The sequence below is a fragment of the Lepus europaeus genome, chromosome 8 (assembly GCF_033115175.1).
Source record: "Lepus europaeus isolate LE1 chromosome 8, mLepTim1.pri, whole genome shotgun sequence".
NCBI lineage: Eukaryota > Metazoa > Chordata > Mammalia > Lagomorpha > Leporidae > Lepus > Lepus europaeus.
The window spans coordinates 77,668,841-77,683,872 of NC_084834.1; the positions used below are offsets into that span (position 1 = coordinate 77,668,841).

General features: G+C 47.8%; 2 protein-coding genes across 3 annotated transcripts in view; both read left to right on the forward strand.

Moving 5' to 3' along the window:
- The first annotated feature begins 725 nt into the window (after positions 1 to 725).
- On the forward strand, positions 726 to 2,934 carry LOC133765592 (histone H2A.Z). Its single transcript, XM_062199139.1, has 5 exons — positions 726 to 863; positions 1,274 to 1,351; positions 1,649 to 1,762; positions 2,070 to 2,199; positions 2,496 to 2,934. Exons 1-5 carry the CDS (start codon positions 861 to 863, stop codon positions 2,555 to 2,557), a joined length of 387 nt encoding a protein of 128 aa, XP_062055123.1. The 5' UTR covers positions 726 to 860; the 3' UTR covers positions 2,558 to 2,934.
- Positions 2,935 to 4,171: 1,237 nt separating this feature from the next.
- DNAJB14 (DnaJ heat shock protein family (Hsp40) member B14) overlaps positions 4,172 to 15,032 on the forward strand; it is a 52,606-nt gene continuing 41,745 nt past the window's right edge. Inside the window, exon 1 of one of the 2 annotated variants that reach the window (XM_062199821.1) lies at positions 4,172 to 4,414. In XM_062199821.1, the coding sequence (XP_062055805.1) occupies positions 4,282 to 4,414 (133 nt within the window). In that variant the 5' untranslated portion in view covers positions 4,172 to 4,281. The remainder of the gene's footprint in view (positions 4,415 to 15,032) is intronic. The other variant, XM_062199822.1, reaches the window with a different exon arrangement.

Genomic DNA, 15,032 nt, shown 5'->3' on the forward strand with positions numbered 1-15,032 from the left:
AGGTCTTTTGTGCCCAGCGAGGGAACTCGGCTCGCCGACTGCTGTCCCAGAACCACCTCGTGTGTGTGTGCGGGGGTGTCTTCATCAAGTGGTGGGGGGAAGAGCAGAGGACTCCGCTGACATTCAAGTGGGATCCGCCGGCGGCGGGGACCCAGCTCAGAGGGAGGAAGCGGCCGAGTCCTGGCCGACCCGGTCGCGCCACCTGTAAGACGAGAGCAGCCGCCAGGGGCTGGGAGCGCGGCAGGCGAACGGGCTGCCCGGGGCCCCGGGAGAAGGCTGCAGGGGAGCCGATTCCGGGCGGCGAGAACCCGAGCGGTGCTGTTAGGGGTGGGGGCCGCGCTAGACCCCGAGGAGCCTTCACGTGGCCTCGGCAATCCCGCTACGGGACCAGCGGGGGGCGCTGTCCCACGCCCCTCCCCTGAGCCTCTCAGCTCCTCCTCCCAGGCACGTGACCGAGCCTGCTGGTTTCTTCGCTCGCGCTGCGCACCTCGTTCTGTTTCTTCCCTCCCGCTGCTGTGCCCTTCTTCTCCCCCGTTCCCATCCCTCCGCCCTCCCCCACCTCCTCCCCACGCGCCAATCGCGGCTCGAGCTCGGAAGCGCCCGCCTCTCCGCCCTGTTCTTCGTTTTCTCATTGGCTGAGGCCTCAAGGACGCGTCCCGAGGGCGGGCGGCAGCCATTGGTGGGATGAGCGATCCGAGTTCCCGGATGAGGGAACATTCTGCAGTATAAAGGCAGCGGGGAAGGCGGGAGACAGCGCAGTTTGAATCGCGGTGCGGCGGAGGAGTAGGTGGTGGGATCTCGCTGTGTGTCAGACTAGCCCTTTCTCTGCCTTGCTTGTTTGAGCTTCCGCAGAATTCGAAATGGTAAAGTTCGCAGGGGCGCTCGGTAACTCCGCGGGATTTTGCCGGCGGGAGAGAAACCCGCTACCCACGGGGATGAGGGTGAAGTGGCGACGGTTGGGGACGCGCGGAGACGGGATTTACACGAGCGGGGGGGAGGTGGCGAGTCGGCTGCGAGCGGAGCAGCCTCGGCTGTCGCGGCGGGCGGCGACGGTTGGGTGGCGCGCGCGGCGCCTCTGGGGGCCGGCGGGCGGAGGCGCGCGGCCGCGGCGGGCGCGCGGCGGGGCCGGCGGGCGGGGTCGCCCCTGCGGCGCGTGGCGGGCCGGAGACCCCGGCGGGGCGCGGGGACGCGCCGCGGTGGGGGAGGGGCGCGCCGCCCGGGTAATTCTATATTCTCCGATCCTCCTCCGCTCGCGGGCGTGTGCGCGCCGCAGGCTGGCGGTAAGGCTGGGAAGGACTCCGGAAAGGCCAAGACAAAGGCGGTTTCCCGCTCGCAGAGAGCCGGCTTGCAGGTCAGTAGTTGTTCGTGCAGTCTGGGGATCGTGGCGTTTTTCTTTGCACAGCCCCCCCCTCCCTTTCTTGTTTATCATCGCCCTGGATGGGCGTTTCGTCTTCGCGTTGGGGATGCGGTGTCGCGACTTGGGGGCTGCCCACACGATAAATAAGGGGGGGGGGGCGGCGGCGATCACGTGTGTGGATGCTAGGGTGCCTGGCTGCACCAGCGTCCGGGCCCCTTGCGTTGGCGCGCGTGCGATCCCGCCAGCCCTGGCTCCCTGTCTTTATGCGTTTCTTGTTTGTGTGTGCTTCAGTTCCCGGTGGGCCGCATTCACCGACACCTGAAATCTAGGACGACCAGCCACGGACGTGTGGGCGCGACTGCCGCCGTGTACAGCGCTGCCATCCTGGAGTACCTCACCGCAGAGGTAACTGAGCGGACGCCTATCACCGAGGCAGGGCCGGGGAGCGGGGGGCGGGGGAGGCGGCCGGAGGGAAGGAGGAAAGTGATGCAAGAAGACTCCAGGCCTGAGACTCGGCGAGAAGCCCGGGAGGACGCTAGAGGGAGCCGGTGTCCAGGAAGGGACCCTCCTGAGCCGGAGTTGGCTGCTCCTGGCAGTGATAATTACGTGTCCCCTGGATAGGGGGGGGAACACCTGGCGGATTCCTGTTCTTAAGCTTTGATTCTGCCCTTGCACCTTGGTCAAAGGCGACTGATGAGCGTCTGCCTTGTAGGTACTTGAACTGGCAGGAAATGCATCAAAAGACTTAAAGGTAAAGCGCATTACCCCTCGTCATTTGCAACTTGCTATTCGTGGAGATGAAGAATTGGACTCGCTCATCAAGGCTACAATTGCTGGTGGTGGTATGTAATAAAGTTGGTTTTCTTCCTGATTCTTCGGAGGACAGAAACCCTTGGCTTCTAACTCCCATTAGATTTTAGTCTAGCAGAGGGCATTTGAGAATGTTTTCATTGATGCAGTATGGCTGGGTCATGAAATTTGGTTTATGTAAACAACTCAATGGGTTTTTGGCATTTTGAGCTTCACGTTTTTTTTGAAAGATCTTGCACACTGAACCATAAAATGCCTTGGTTTCAAAGTACTGTGTGGTTTTGAAAGTACATACATTAAAAGTAGAATTTGTCTGTCACTCTCCTAGGTGTCATTCCACACATCCACAAGTCTCTGATTGGGAAGAAAGGACAACAGAAGACTGTCTAAAGGATGCCTGGATTCCTTGTTATCTCAGGACTCTAAATACTCTAACAACTGTCCAGTGTTGGTGATTCCAGTGGACTGTATCTCTGTGAAAAACACAATTTTGCCTTTTTGTAATTCTATTTGAGCAAGTTGGAAGTTTAATTAGCTTTCCAACCAACCAAATTTCTGCATTCAAGTCTTAACCATATTTAAGTGTTACTGTGGCTTCAAAGAAGCTATTGATTCTGAAGTAGTGGGTTTTGATTGAGTTGACTGTTTTTAAAAAACTGTTTGGATTTTAATTGTGATGCAGAAGTTATAGTAACAAACATTTGGTTTTGTACAGACATTATTTCCACTTAGGTGGATAAGCTCAATAAAGGTCATCTCCCAAACTAGTTGTGTTTTAAATTTGCTTGCTTGTAATGGAAACTTGTTTTGACTGTGGTCCAGCAGTAACTAAGCACATTTCTTCTGTTGAAATTAAACTGTTAATCTGTAGATCGACAAAGGTCAGATCCCGGGTACAAGGTAGTGTTACAACATAATGTGCTATTAATTTCTCGGAAGTTCTGCAGGAGCTGGAGATGGTTAGGGTTTCCTGGGACCAGGGACCAAGAGAGCTGAGTGTTCACCCTGGCTGTGCTGCAGTGACAGCAATGCTGTGGTACGCGGCCGCCTTGGTGGGCTTGCACCTGCACCGAACGAGCCTGCAGTTTGGATCTGGAAGGTGTCACTGTGCTTTGGGTGCCAGGCACTCTGACATGCGTGGGGATGAACTCTTCCCATTTCATAAAAGAGGATTTCTTTGACAGGTCCCGGTTAAGTAGCTAACATGGCAGAAGGTTGACTCAACGTCAAAATTTACCTTGCAGTGAGACATCCGTTTTTTCTGTCAAGTTCTCCCTTGTGAGGGATTGTGAATAATACCGAGCGTTAAGTGCCCCCCCCCCCCAAGAGGAGACCCACAGGCCACATACTACCCAGTAGTGATGAGAAGGACAAGAAGTCCGTACCTGAGCGAAAGGACTGGTTCCTGCGGGATTATGGCTGCTTTTCACTGACATAATTGGCAAACTTCGACTTCAGCTAGTCTGTGCCCCCGGTTAGGTCGCGAGCCATCTAGGTCAGGAGAATGCAGCAGTGAGGTCGGCCCCGGGGTTGGAGTCAGGGCTCCACGAGTGCCGGAAGCGCCGAGTTTGGGCAGACAGCGCGTCCTCACCTGACCACCGCGTCGCGGGGCCGCGGGGCCGGGGGCGGGGGCGGGGCCGCCGGGGCCTGGGAATTTTCCTGCCGACCCGCGGCCCCCTACCCCATCCCCCGGCCGAGGGCGGGCTGCGGTCGGCGCGAGCCGCGCCGGGAGGTCGGGGGCGCGGCGCTGCCGAGGCGGGCGGGCGGCCGGGTCCCCGCCCCGGCGGAGCCCCTCCCCGCGGCGGCGGCCGGGCTGGTCGGCCCGGGTCCCGCGGGCGCCGCGCACCGACCGCCGGGACGGCCCGCAGCTCGGTCCGGGGCCGGAAAGGATGCGGCTCGCGCCGTAGCGGCCCGCGGGGGGCGGGGAGGCCGCCGTGAGGAGGCGGAGCTCGAGGCCCGCGCGTCCGCCCGGGCCGCCGCCGCCGCCGCGGTCCCCTGCGCTCCTCCCGCCTGCCGCCGCACGCCCCGAGCCGGGCCGGCCTCACCTCCTCCGCGGCGGCGGCTCCCGCCCCTCGTCGCTGCGCTACCGGAGGAAACGGAAGCAGGCGCAAGCCATGGAGGGGAACCGGGATGAGGCAGAGAAATGTGTGGAGATCGCCCGGGAGGCGCTGAATGCCGGCAACCGCGAGAAGGCCCAGCGCTTCCTGCAGAAGGCCGAGAAGCTGTACCCTCTGCCCTCGGCCCGCGGTGAGACCCGGGTGGCCCTGCCCTCCCCAGCGCGGGGGCCGCCGCGCAGCCCGCGCCCGCCGCCCCCGCCGCCCCCGCCGCCGGGCCCCGGAGCCCAGCGTCCCGGCGCACCCGGGGCCCGCCCGCTCGGCCGCGCTGCCCCGGGCTCCCTCTGCACCAGCCTGCCCGCGGGACGCCGGGGCGCGAGCTGTCAGCCTCGGAGGCCCCTGCCGTCCGCGCCCGAGACCCGTCCTGCCTTTCCGGAGCGGGGCTTGACACCCGGACGCCGATGGTGGCCTGGCCCTGCCCCCGCCTCCCCAGCCCCCCGGGCCCCGCCATCCTCACCGCCGAATTAGGCCTAGGCCCCCAATGAAGTGAGAGGGACAGGGAACTCTCCGGCCCACCGCAGGCGCCGCTGTCTCTGGGTTCTCTAGAAAAACTGTTCCCAAAGCCAACCTCTCCGAGGACCTGAGATGACATTGCTTTTCCGTAGGAGGCAGACAGAGGGGTCTTTTACAGGTGGCACGGAGGAGCAGGAGTCAGAATGAGTTGCTAAACGGTGTCTGATTTGATAATTATTGATGCATTAGACGAATTCCCTTGGTGGGGTCCTGGACTTCGCTTAGTTCCGTTCACCTTGTTCATTGCCCTACTTTCTAGGCTTCAGGGTAATAATGGCCAACCTAAGAACACTTACTCAAGTGCCAAGAGTTGTTCCTGGCTTTTTATGTTGACTCCTCAGAACAATCCTATATAGAGGTACAGGATTCACTGGAACAGGTTGACTCTTGTGAGAACAGGGTTTTGGATGAATGAATGAGTGAGTGAATGAATGAATGAAAATATCTGACCTGACGTTACAAAACAGTCAGTGGCACACACAGAATAGAAGCTGAGCTTTCAGCTTCCAAAAGGCCTTGAGCCAGCACGCTCTGCTGCCTTGCCAATGGGATGGTTTCCCTTGAGAGTCAAAGTATTTGCAGGGGTTAATATTACTAATGAGAAGGTGAGACTGCCTGTTACATGTTATTGCAGCTTTCTTATTTTTAGTTGTACTTTGTTGTGGCCTTAGTACTTTTTGCTTGTCTCTCTGCCCTTTGCTTTACATTGTCATTGAGCACAGCTGGACCAGAGAGGACAGGAAAACGAAGTGAAAGTAAAGAGTTAACACATTTTTAAGTTGTGCTTTAAAAAAAAACTCACATTTGTCCTCTTAACCATTTTTAAGAGTACAATTCCGTAATTTTAAGAATATTCACATTGTGCAAGGGATCTTCTGAACTTTTTATCTTACAATATTAAACTCTACCAATGAAACCACTCCTTGTTTGGCTCTTTCCCCAGCCCTGGCAACCACGATTCTTCTTTCTGTTTCTATGAATTGGACTACTTTAGATACCTCGTATAAGTAGAATCATACAATATTTGTCTTTGTGATTTGCTTATTTCACTCAGCATTATATCCCCAAGTTTCATTCATATTAAAGCATGTGATAGCATTTCCTTTTTTAAAAAGCTAAATTATCCGTTGCATACACACCACGTTTTGTTTATTCATCCGCGAATGGGCATTTGGATTCCTTTCACATTTTGACCATTGTGAATTAATGTAGCTATGAACATGGGTGTGCAAAGAGCTTTGTATTTCTTTTGGGATTTTGTATTTTCTTTTGGGATTGTTGGATCATATGGTAATTCTAATTTTAATATTTGAGTAACCACTGTACTGTTTCCCATAGCAGCTACACCATCTTACGTGCCTAAGGGTTACGATTTCTCAACATCCTCATCAGTGATGTTCTTTTTGAGAGGTTTTGATTTGTAGTCGTCCTAGTGGGTGTGAGATGACATCCCTGTGGTTTTGATTCTGCCTCTCTGATGAGTAGTTATGTTTCATACACTTGTCTATTTGTCTGTCATCTTTGGGGAAAGGTTGATTGAAGTCTTTTGTCCATTTTAAACTCCTGTGTTTATCTTTTGTTGTTGAGTTGTAGTTCTTTATATATGCTGGGTATTAATCCCTTAGCAGATAAAATATTTGTAGATGTTTTATTCTGTAGGTTTTCTTCTTACTGTCTTTAATTGTGGCATTCAATGCACAGAACTTTTTAAGTGTGATGATTTGCTGTGTTCCATTTGCCTGTTTTTGTTCCCTTGCCTGTACTTTTAGTCATAGTCAAGAAGTCACTGCCAGGGGTTAATTATTTTTTAATTCCCATTACTGTATGAATCTCATGACTACATGATCCCATCTACTCATTATCCAGCCCTGGAAGGACAGTTTTAACATTAACTGAGTAGACACTGTAGACAGAGTAACTTGGCTTTTGAAGTCTGGCTCTCCACCTAATCTTAATGTAGCCTTCAGCTTTTTATTCCACAAAATGGGAGAAATGTATGGATCTCCTAGATCTCATAGTACTGTTGTGAGTATTAACTGGGTTAATGTATGGAAGTCATACAACAGTAAGCACCCAATTAATTTTGGTATCTGGAGTGTGAGGATCTGAGGATTCTTAAAACCTGCCCAAATTTACATTGTCCTGCAAACAACTTGAATCATTAGCATGACACAGTTGTTGCTGCTGAAAACATGAACACAGGAAAAATAAGATAGAAGAATGAAAGTGGTATCACAAGGCAGTCCGTGATTACCAAGTTACAGATAGGGTGTGACTGAGATATACCATAAAAACCTTAGTTGAGCTGCAGACTTGGTTTTTTACACTTTGTAACCAGGGACAAAGAGGCTTCAAGAAGTTAGTGGGAAATCTGTTTTATTTTTAAATTCGATTTTCCATGAATTTTTTGAAGACCCCTTGTATGTGAAATGAAGGTGTCATCACAGGGTTGATGGGAGCTGAAATAAACTTACATGCAAATACTTACCAAAGTATATTTTACATAGAAAATGCTCAGGAGATGTTTATTGGAATAAATTAAGAATTCCGGGCCGGTGCCGTGGCTTAACAGGCTACTCCTCCACCTTGCGGCGCCGGCATACCGGGTTCTAGTCCCAGTTGGGGCGCCGGATTCTATCCTGGTTGCTCCTCTTCCAGGCCAGCTCTCTGCTATGGCCCGGGAAGGCAGTGGAGGATGGCCCAAGTGCTTGGGCCCTGCACCCACATGGGAGACCAGGAGAAGCACCTGGCTCCTGGCTTCGGATCAGCGAGATGCGCAGCGGCCATTGGAGGGTGAACCAACAGCAAAAAGGAAGACCTTTCTCTCTGTCTCTCTCTCTCTCACTATCCACTCTGCCTGTCAAAAAAAAAAAAAAAAAATTCCGGGGCGGAAAAAATCTGGAACATTTGTATGAGATTCTGTAAAAGATTTAATGTAGAAGGAAATTGCAGCTATTGGTGACAATGAGATTTGAAATTTTTATCTCTGAATTTCACCTAGTCTCAACTATCCCCAATCCGGTGTATCTCAGAAATGTGAATGTTCTCTGGTTGTGCCTGATACTAACATAGGTAAAAGAAAATATTGCAGCTCAGTTTTCACTGTTCTTTTACGGATGGTCCGTGACCCATGATCGGTTGACTTAACCATTTTTCAGCTTTACGGTGACAAGAAACCACTTTTCCTTTCATAGAGATGATACTTTGAATTTTGATCTTTTCCTAAGCTCGCCTCATATACCCTCACCCTCACTCTCCCTGGGTAGCAGCAGCCACAGCTCCCTGTCGGCCATGGGATCATGAGGAGAAACAAGTGGCACTCTGCAACATACTGTATTGCGAGCATTTTCGGGTATATTTGTTTTATGTTTTCCCGTGTCATCATGTCTGCAGAATGCCAATCTGTATCTCCTGTACCCGTGCAGCCATTGTTTTTTTACTTCCGGTATAGTGTTTAGCAAATTACATGAAAGCTTCAATGCTTTATTATAAGACAGACTTTATGTTTGATGATTTTACTTAACGGTAGGCTAAATGTTCCAAGCATTCCAAGGCAGACTAATCTGTGATGTTTAGTCAGTTAAGTGTACTAAATGCATTTTCAACATATGTTGTTTTAATTTAACATGGGTTGTGGGGAATGTAGCCTCATCATAAGAAGCATTTGATGGACAGATGAGACTACATTCTAGCTAAATTCCAGGATTTTTATGTCCTCTTAAAAACTCTTGCCAGGTGAGACGTCTGATTGATAAAACACTTTAGTAAATTGGCAAGATTCTCCTTTAGGAAAACTGCATCTCTAAATGGATCTAAGACATTGTTGCTCTCCATGTTTTTAGTTGAGAATATGATTTTACGTGTTACTTATTGCAGTGGACTTCAAGGTGAATTGTATTTCATACTGTAAGTTTAGATAATATTGATATATAGGATAAAGAGTTACCACATAGGAACTACAAATACTCTGGCAAAACTATGTCAGTAGGTAAAAAGCAAATTACAGTTTAGTTTCTTAAACTTTATATTTATTGAATTACTGATATGTTTTGGACTTTCACAGAGGAATGCAACCTCATGGTTTTAATGCTTTACATCTTTATTTTAAATACAAGTTCTTTAGTGTTGGATAGTAATTGGGGAACAGTTTGAAGTATAGATTTTTATTTTAAGAAAAGCACTTTTATTCTTTTCAAGAACATCTTAACAGCCTGAATCAAAGGAGGGGGCTATAGCTTTAAAAAAAAGGCCATCCTGCATCTCCTTTAATGATTGCATAATATATAATTTGTAGCATCTGTCTGTGTAATAACAAGAGAGTCCTCTTTTAATTATTTCCCCTCATGTGAAAGTGTGTAAGTATTTCTTCCCTTTTTTGCTGTATTATTTTAAAACTTATATTTATTTAAAAATTCAGAGCTCTTTCCCCCTTTGTCTAACTTAAAATGATAAAATTTAAAATTATGATACATCTGGAGAATTATCCAACATATTCCTTTTAGGCTAATTTTGTTCTTTTTATGACTTAATTAAAATTTCGTAATGAGTACAAATTATACATTCAAAACAATTATTTTTATAGCACTGAGTTAAGTCTTATAAAATGATTTTTAAATTTCAGCTCATAGCCAGACTATTTCAGACATTACAGTTTGAAGAATACTGAATTTGGGTGTGAACCTTAATTTAATAGTGTTGTAGTAGTTGGGTACATACCTTAATCTTCTGAGCCTCACCTATAAAGTGGGGCTTTGTTTACTCAATAAATATTTACTTAATACACGTGTCCCTGTGCCAGCAGCATTCTAGGAATGAGAACAATGTCCTTGTCCTCATGTAGCTTCCATTCTAGTGGAATTTAAAGTTTTTGGTAGACACTAGTAATGGTTCAGTCTCTGGCATCTGCCCTCCTTTTCTTTTTTTTTTATTTATTTTTTCTTTTTTTTTTTTATTTTTGACAGGCAGAGTGGACAGTGAAAGAGAGAGAGACAGAGAGAAAGGTCTTCCTTTGCCATTGGTTCACCCTCCAATGGCCGCCACGCTGCGGCCGGCGCACCGCGCTGATCCGAAGCCAGGAGCCAGGTGCTTCTCCTGGTCTCCCATGGGGTGCAGGGCCCAAAGACTTGGGCCATCCTCCACTGCACTCCCTGGCCATAGCAGAGAGCTGGCCTGGAAGAGGGGCAACCGGAACAGAATCTGGCGCCCCGACCGGGACTAGAACCCGGTGTGCCGGTGCCGCTAGGCGGAGGATTAGCCTGTTGAGCCATGGCGCCGGCCTGCCCTCCTTTTCTAAGCCTCAGTTTCCTTGTCTATAATCACAAGATTATCATAAAGATTTTATTATTTTAAGTGCTATTAGAATGTTATGTATTAATATACAGAAAAACTCTCATGGTGCCTTAGAGTTGACACTGTAATATTTGTTTCTTTTCTATCATTTTAATTATATTGAACAGAAAATAATTGCCTTGTCTCATGATTAATTGCAATCTGGATTCACCTGCTCATTCCATTCTTAGTTACCATTTAGTTCTTCTGCCTTTCCATATTTCTTCCTAATAGTCTGTATGAAGTTACTTCAGAAAGTTCATGAGAAAATGGAATTTAAAGATAAATTTATTCCAGTACAAAAAAACTTCTGAATTCCATATATAATTTCTTTTAAAAAATTATTTATTTATTTATTTGAAAGGGTTACACAAAGCGAGAAGGAGAGGCAGAGAGAGAGAGAGAGGTCTTCCTTCTGCTGGTTCACTCACCAGTTGGCTACAATGGCTGGATCTGCACCAATCGGAAGCCAGGAGCGAGGAGCTTCTTCTAGGTCTCCCACGCGGGTACAGGGGCCCAAGGAGTTGGGCCGTATTCTACTGCTTTCCTAGGCCATAGCAGAGACCTGGATTGGAAGTGGAGCAGCCGGGACTTGAACCAGTGTCCATTTGGGATGGCGGCACTGCAGGTGGTGACTTTACCCACTACGCCACAATGCTGGCCTCCAATATGTAATTTTTAATCTTATGCTTTTTCCTTGAAATTTTTTAAAGATTTATTAATTTATTTATTTGAGAGAGAGAGAGTGAGTGAGTGAGTTAGACAGAGGGAGAGACAGAGAGAAAGATATTCCATCCACTGGTTCACTTCCCAAATGGCCGCAACAGCTGGAGCTGAGCCTATCCAAAGCCAGGAGCCAGGAGCTTCTTTCAGGTCTTCCACAGGGCTTCAGGGGCCCAACACTTGGGCCATCTTCACTGCTTTCCCAGGCTATAAGCAGAGAGCTGGATCGGAAGTGGAGCAGCCACAACAGGCACAAACAGGCGCTCATGTGGGATGCTGGTGCCACAGGCGGAGGCTTAGTCCACTACGTCACAGCGCTGGCCCTTCCGTGAACTTTTTGAAGACTCCTGATTTTCAAAAAGTTTTTTCACAAAGACAGACTTTTAATTCCATTTGCCATGAACTTTTTAGAAATATTTATTTATTTATATTCATTTCATTTGAAAGGCAGAGGGAGCAAGAGATCTTCCATTTGCTCGTTCACCTCTCAAATGTCTACAATAGGCAGGGCTGGGCCAGGCTGAAAACAGGAGCCTAGAAGTCAGTATGGATCTTCCACGAGGGTGGCAGAGACGCAAGTACTGACCCTTGCCTGCTGCTCTGAGAGTGGTTAGCAGAAAGCTCGATCAAAGTGGAGGAGCTGGGACTCGAACAAGGCACTTTGATATGGGGCACAGGTTTCTCAAGCTGGGAGACTTAACTGCTGTGCCAAACTCCCACCCTTTCCATGAACATTTTGAAATATCTTCATGTATGACTCTCTTCCCTGAATTAAAAATTCCTTTTAATCTTAATAATCCTTTTTATTCCATAATGCCTAACATTTTTTTGCATGTATTTGTGGAGTGTGTAGGTCTAGATTTGCTAGAATAATACTGGTTTATTTAAATTTATTCCCTTCACTGTGGAGGATATGTTAAATAATAAATGAAAATCTTTTATCTGTAAGGTTTTCTATGTTAACATTCACAAATGAAGCTTTTATATAACCAGACTAAGTGTTCAAAATGTATATATAAGGATTGTCGCTGTAGGAAAAATTGGGAAAGAATATATACCCATTAATGGGAATTGGTTAAATAAATCGCCTTGTGTTTATATGATATACGTCTATTAAAAATGTTGATATGGCCCTAATTTTTAAAGATTTATTCTGTTTATAAAGCAAATTGACAAAGAGAGAGAGACAATGGAGAAAATCTTCCATCTACTAGTTCACTCCTCAAATGGCTAACCAGCAGGAGCTGGGACATGGGGAAGGCAGGAGCGTGGAATTCCATCCGGGTCTCTAATGTGGGTGGCAGGGGCCCAAGTACCTTCTGTTGCTTTCTCAGTGCATTAGTAGGGAGTTGGATTGAAAGTGGAGCAGTTAGAACTTGAACTGGTGCTCCAGTATTGGATACCAGCATCTTAGGCAGCAGCTTAACCCACTGCAACACAGCACTGGTGTCTGGATCTCTATTACTGTTATAAAATGATATTTGTGGCTGGCTTACTAGGCTAATCCTCTGCCTGCGACACCGGCACCCCGGGTTCTAGTCCCAGTTGGAGCGCCAGATTCTGTCACAGTTGCTCCTCTTCCAGTCCAGCTCTCTGCTATGGCCCGGGAGTGCAGTGGAGGATGGCCCAAGTGCTTGGGCCCTGTACCCGCATGAGAGACCAGGAGGAAACACCTGGCTCCTGGCTTTGGATCGGCACAGTGCGCTGGCCGTGACAGCCAACGGGGGATGAACCAACGGAAGGAAGACCTTTCTCTCTGTCTTTCTCTCTCTCTCTCTCTCTCTCTCTCACTGTCTAACTCTGCCTGTCAAAAAAAATTATATTTGCAGCATATCAACAACCGAAGAAAATTAAGGTATAAACATGGAATTATTCTATTTTTTGTTTAAAAATATCCAAAAAGCTAGAAGGTTAGTTAATGAGTCACTGGAGTGAAATGTAGCAAAATGGTGTAGTGATTTTTTTCTTGTGTGAAAATTATAAGTTTTTTTTTTTCTGGTAATTGATTTTTTTTTTTTTTTTTTTTTTTTTGACAGGCAGAGTGGATAGTGAGAGAGAGAGAGACAGAGAGGAAGGTCTTCCTTTTTGCCGCTGGTTCACCCTCCAGTGGCCGCTGCGGCTGGTGCATCTCGCTAATCCGAAGCCAGGAGCCAGGTGCTTCTCCTGGTCTCCCATGGGGTGCAGGGCCCAAGCACTTGGGCCATCCTCCACTGCCTTCCCAGGCCATAGCAGAGAACTGGCCTGGAAGAGGGGCAACCAGGATAGAATCCAGCGCCCCAACCAGGACTAGAACCCAGTGTGCCGGCGCCGCAAAGCGGAGGATTAGCCTGTTAAGCCACGGCGCCGGCCAAGAATTATAAGTTTTTAAAAACTCATGTAAATTACTTTTCTAATCACAAATAAAAAGCTGTGTTCAGTTTGTAAGGAGATAAAAAATCCTCTTTTTCAAAGTTGTTCTAATAGTAGATTAACTGATGATGGATATTATTCTTAATAGCTGTGTGATAGAAACTTATGAAATAAAAACAGATCTGAGTCCTTCATTTTTGGATGATCCACAAACATTTTTAATGGTATATTAACTTTTTTTACTGGCCTTTAATATGGAGTATGCTTGTTATATGTGGATTATGTTCAAACTCCAAACAAAGTAGTATAACTGGAAGGTCAAAAGCACAAAATAAGATTGTGTAGTATTAAAACAAAAGTTTAGGGGCTGATGTTGTAGTATAGCAGGTAAAAGCACTTGTGACACCAGCATTCCATCTGGGCACCAGATAGTGTCTTGACTGCTCCACTTCCAAACTAGCTTCCTGCTAATGGCCTGGGAAAAGCAATGGAGGATGGCCCCAGTGTTTGGGCCCCTGCCACCCATGTGATAGACCTGGAGGAATTCCTAGATTCTGGCTTTGGCCTGGCCCGCCGCTGGCCATTACAATCATCTAGGGAGTGAACCAGTGGATGGAAGATCCCTCTGTCTCTGTCACTCTGACTTTCAAAGTAAGTAAATAAATCTTTAAAAAACCAAAAATCAAAAATTTATATATTCTGACTTATAAGTACTATTGCCCAACTAGTAATACTACACCTTGTTGTAAATGAAATCTTATGTGACAACTAAGACAGTAAATCAAAAATGTCCAGTGTGTCCTTAGTTCTGTCCTGTCAGTATTTGAACTGAATCCTGATATCTTCTCGGGCATTGAATCTTTTTTTTTTTTTTTTTTTTTTTTTGACAGGCAGAGTGAACAGTGAGAGAGAGAGACAGAGAGAAAGGTCTTCCCTTGCCGTTGGTTCACCCTCCAATGGCCGCCGCGGCTGGCGTGCTGCGACCGGCACACCGCGCTGAACCGATGGCAGGAGCCAGGTGCTTCTCCTGGTCTCCCATGGAGTGCAGGACCCAAGTACTTGGGCCATCCTCCACTGCACTCCCTGGCCACAGCAGAGAGCTGGCCTGGAAGAGGGGCAACCGGGACAGAATCCGGCGCCCCGACCGGGACTAGAACCTGGTGTGCCGGTGCCGCAAGGCGGAGAATTAGCCTAGTGAGCCACGGCGCCGGCCTAAATCTTTTGATTATTAATACAGACCCCCTCCCCTTATTCCACTAAAAAACTCTTTATTTGAAAGCGAAAACTCTCCCCCTCTGGTTCACTCCTCAAATGCCCTCAACAGCTGGGACTGAGCTGGGGCCAGAACCCAGTTGCTGCCTCCTAGGGACTGCTGTAGTAGGAAGTTGGAGTCAGGAGTTGTAGGTAGGAATTGAACCCAGGTACTCCAGTGTGGGAGGCTAGTGTCTTAACTGCTAGGCCAAATGCCTGCTGCCTTTCATTCTGTAATTAAGATGAAGAAACTGGGTTTTGAGTCTCAAAAGTAACAGAACTTGTCCAGGTTTTTCTCTATGGAATCAGAATGTTAAGTGAGTTCATGTACACATGCAGCTATTGTTAGGCAGAACCCCTGTGCATAAATTTGTAGAAATTGTAGAAAAGTTTTTAGTATCATACCTGCTGAATATATAAAACTATATGATCCTGTTTTAGGAGCGTCTAATACCCAGCAATTCACTCGAATATGTCCAGAAGAACAGCTGAGAACATGTTTGTGCTAAGAATGAAAGGAAAGTCATAGATAACTTCTAACATGCATAGGGTCTTTGTGGCCACCTGTAAATATTAAATGTATAACT

Bases quoted from the DNA above. Each gene is read 5' to 3' on its own strand.
- LOC133765592 (XM_062199139.1), top strand. The intron at 1,352-1,648 runs GTCAGTAGTTGT...TGTGTGCTTCAG, and splicing joins CGCAGAGAGCCGGCTTGCAG to TTCCCGGTGGGCCGCATTCA. The intron at 2,200-2,495 runs GTATGTAATAAA...TCACTCTCCTAG, and splicing joins GGCTACAATTGCTGGTGGTG to GTGTCATTCCACACATCCAC.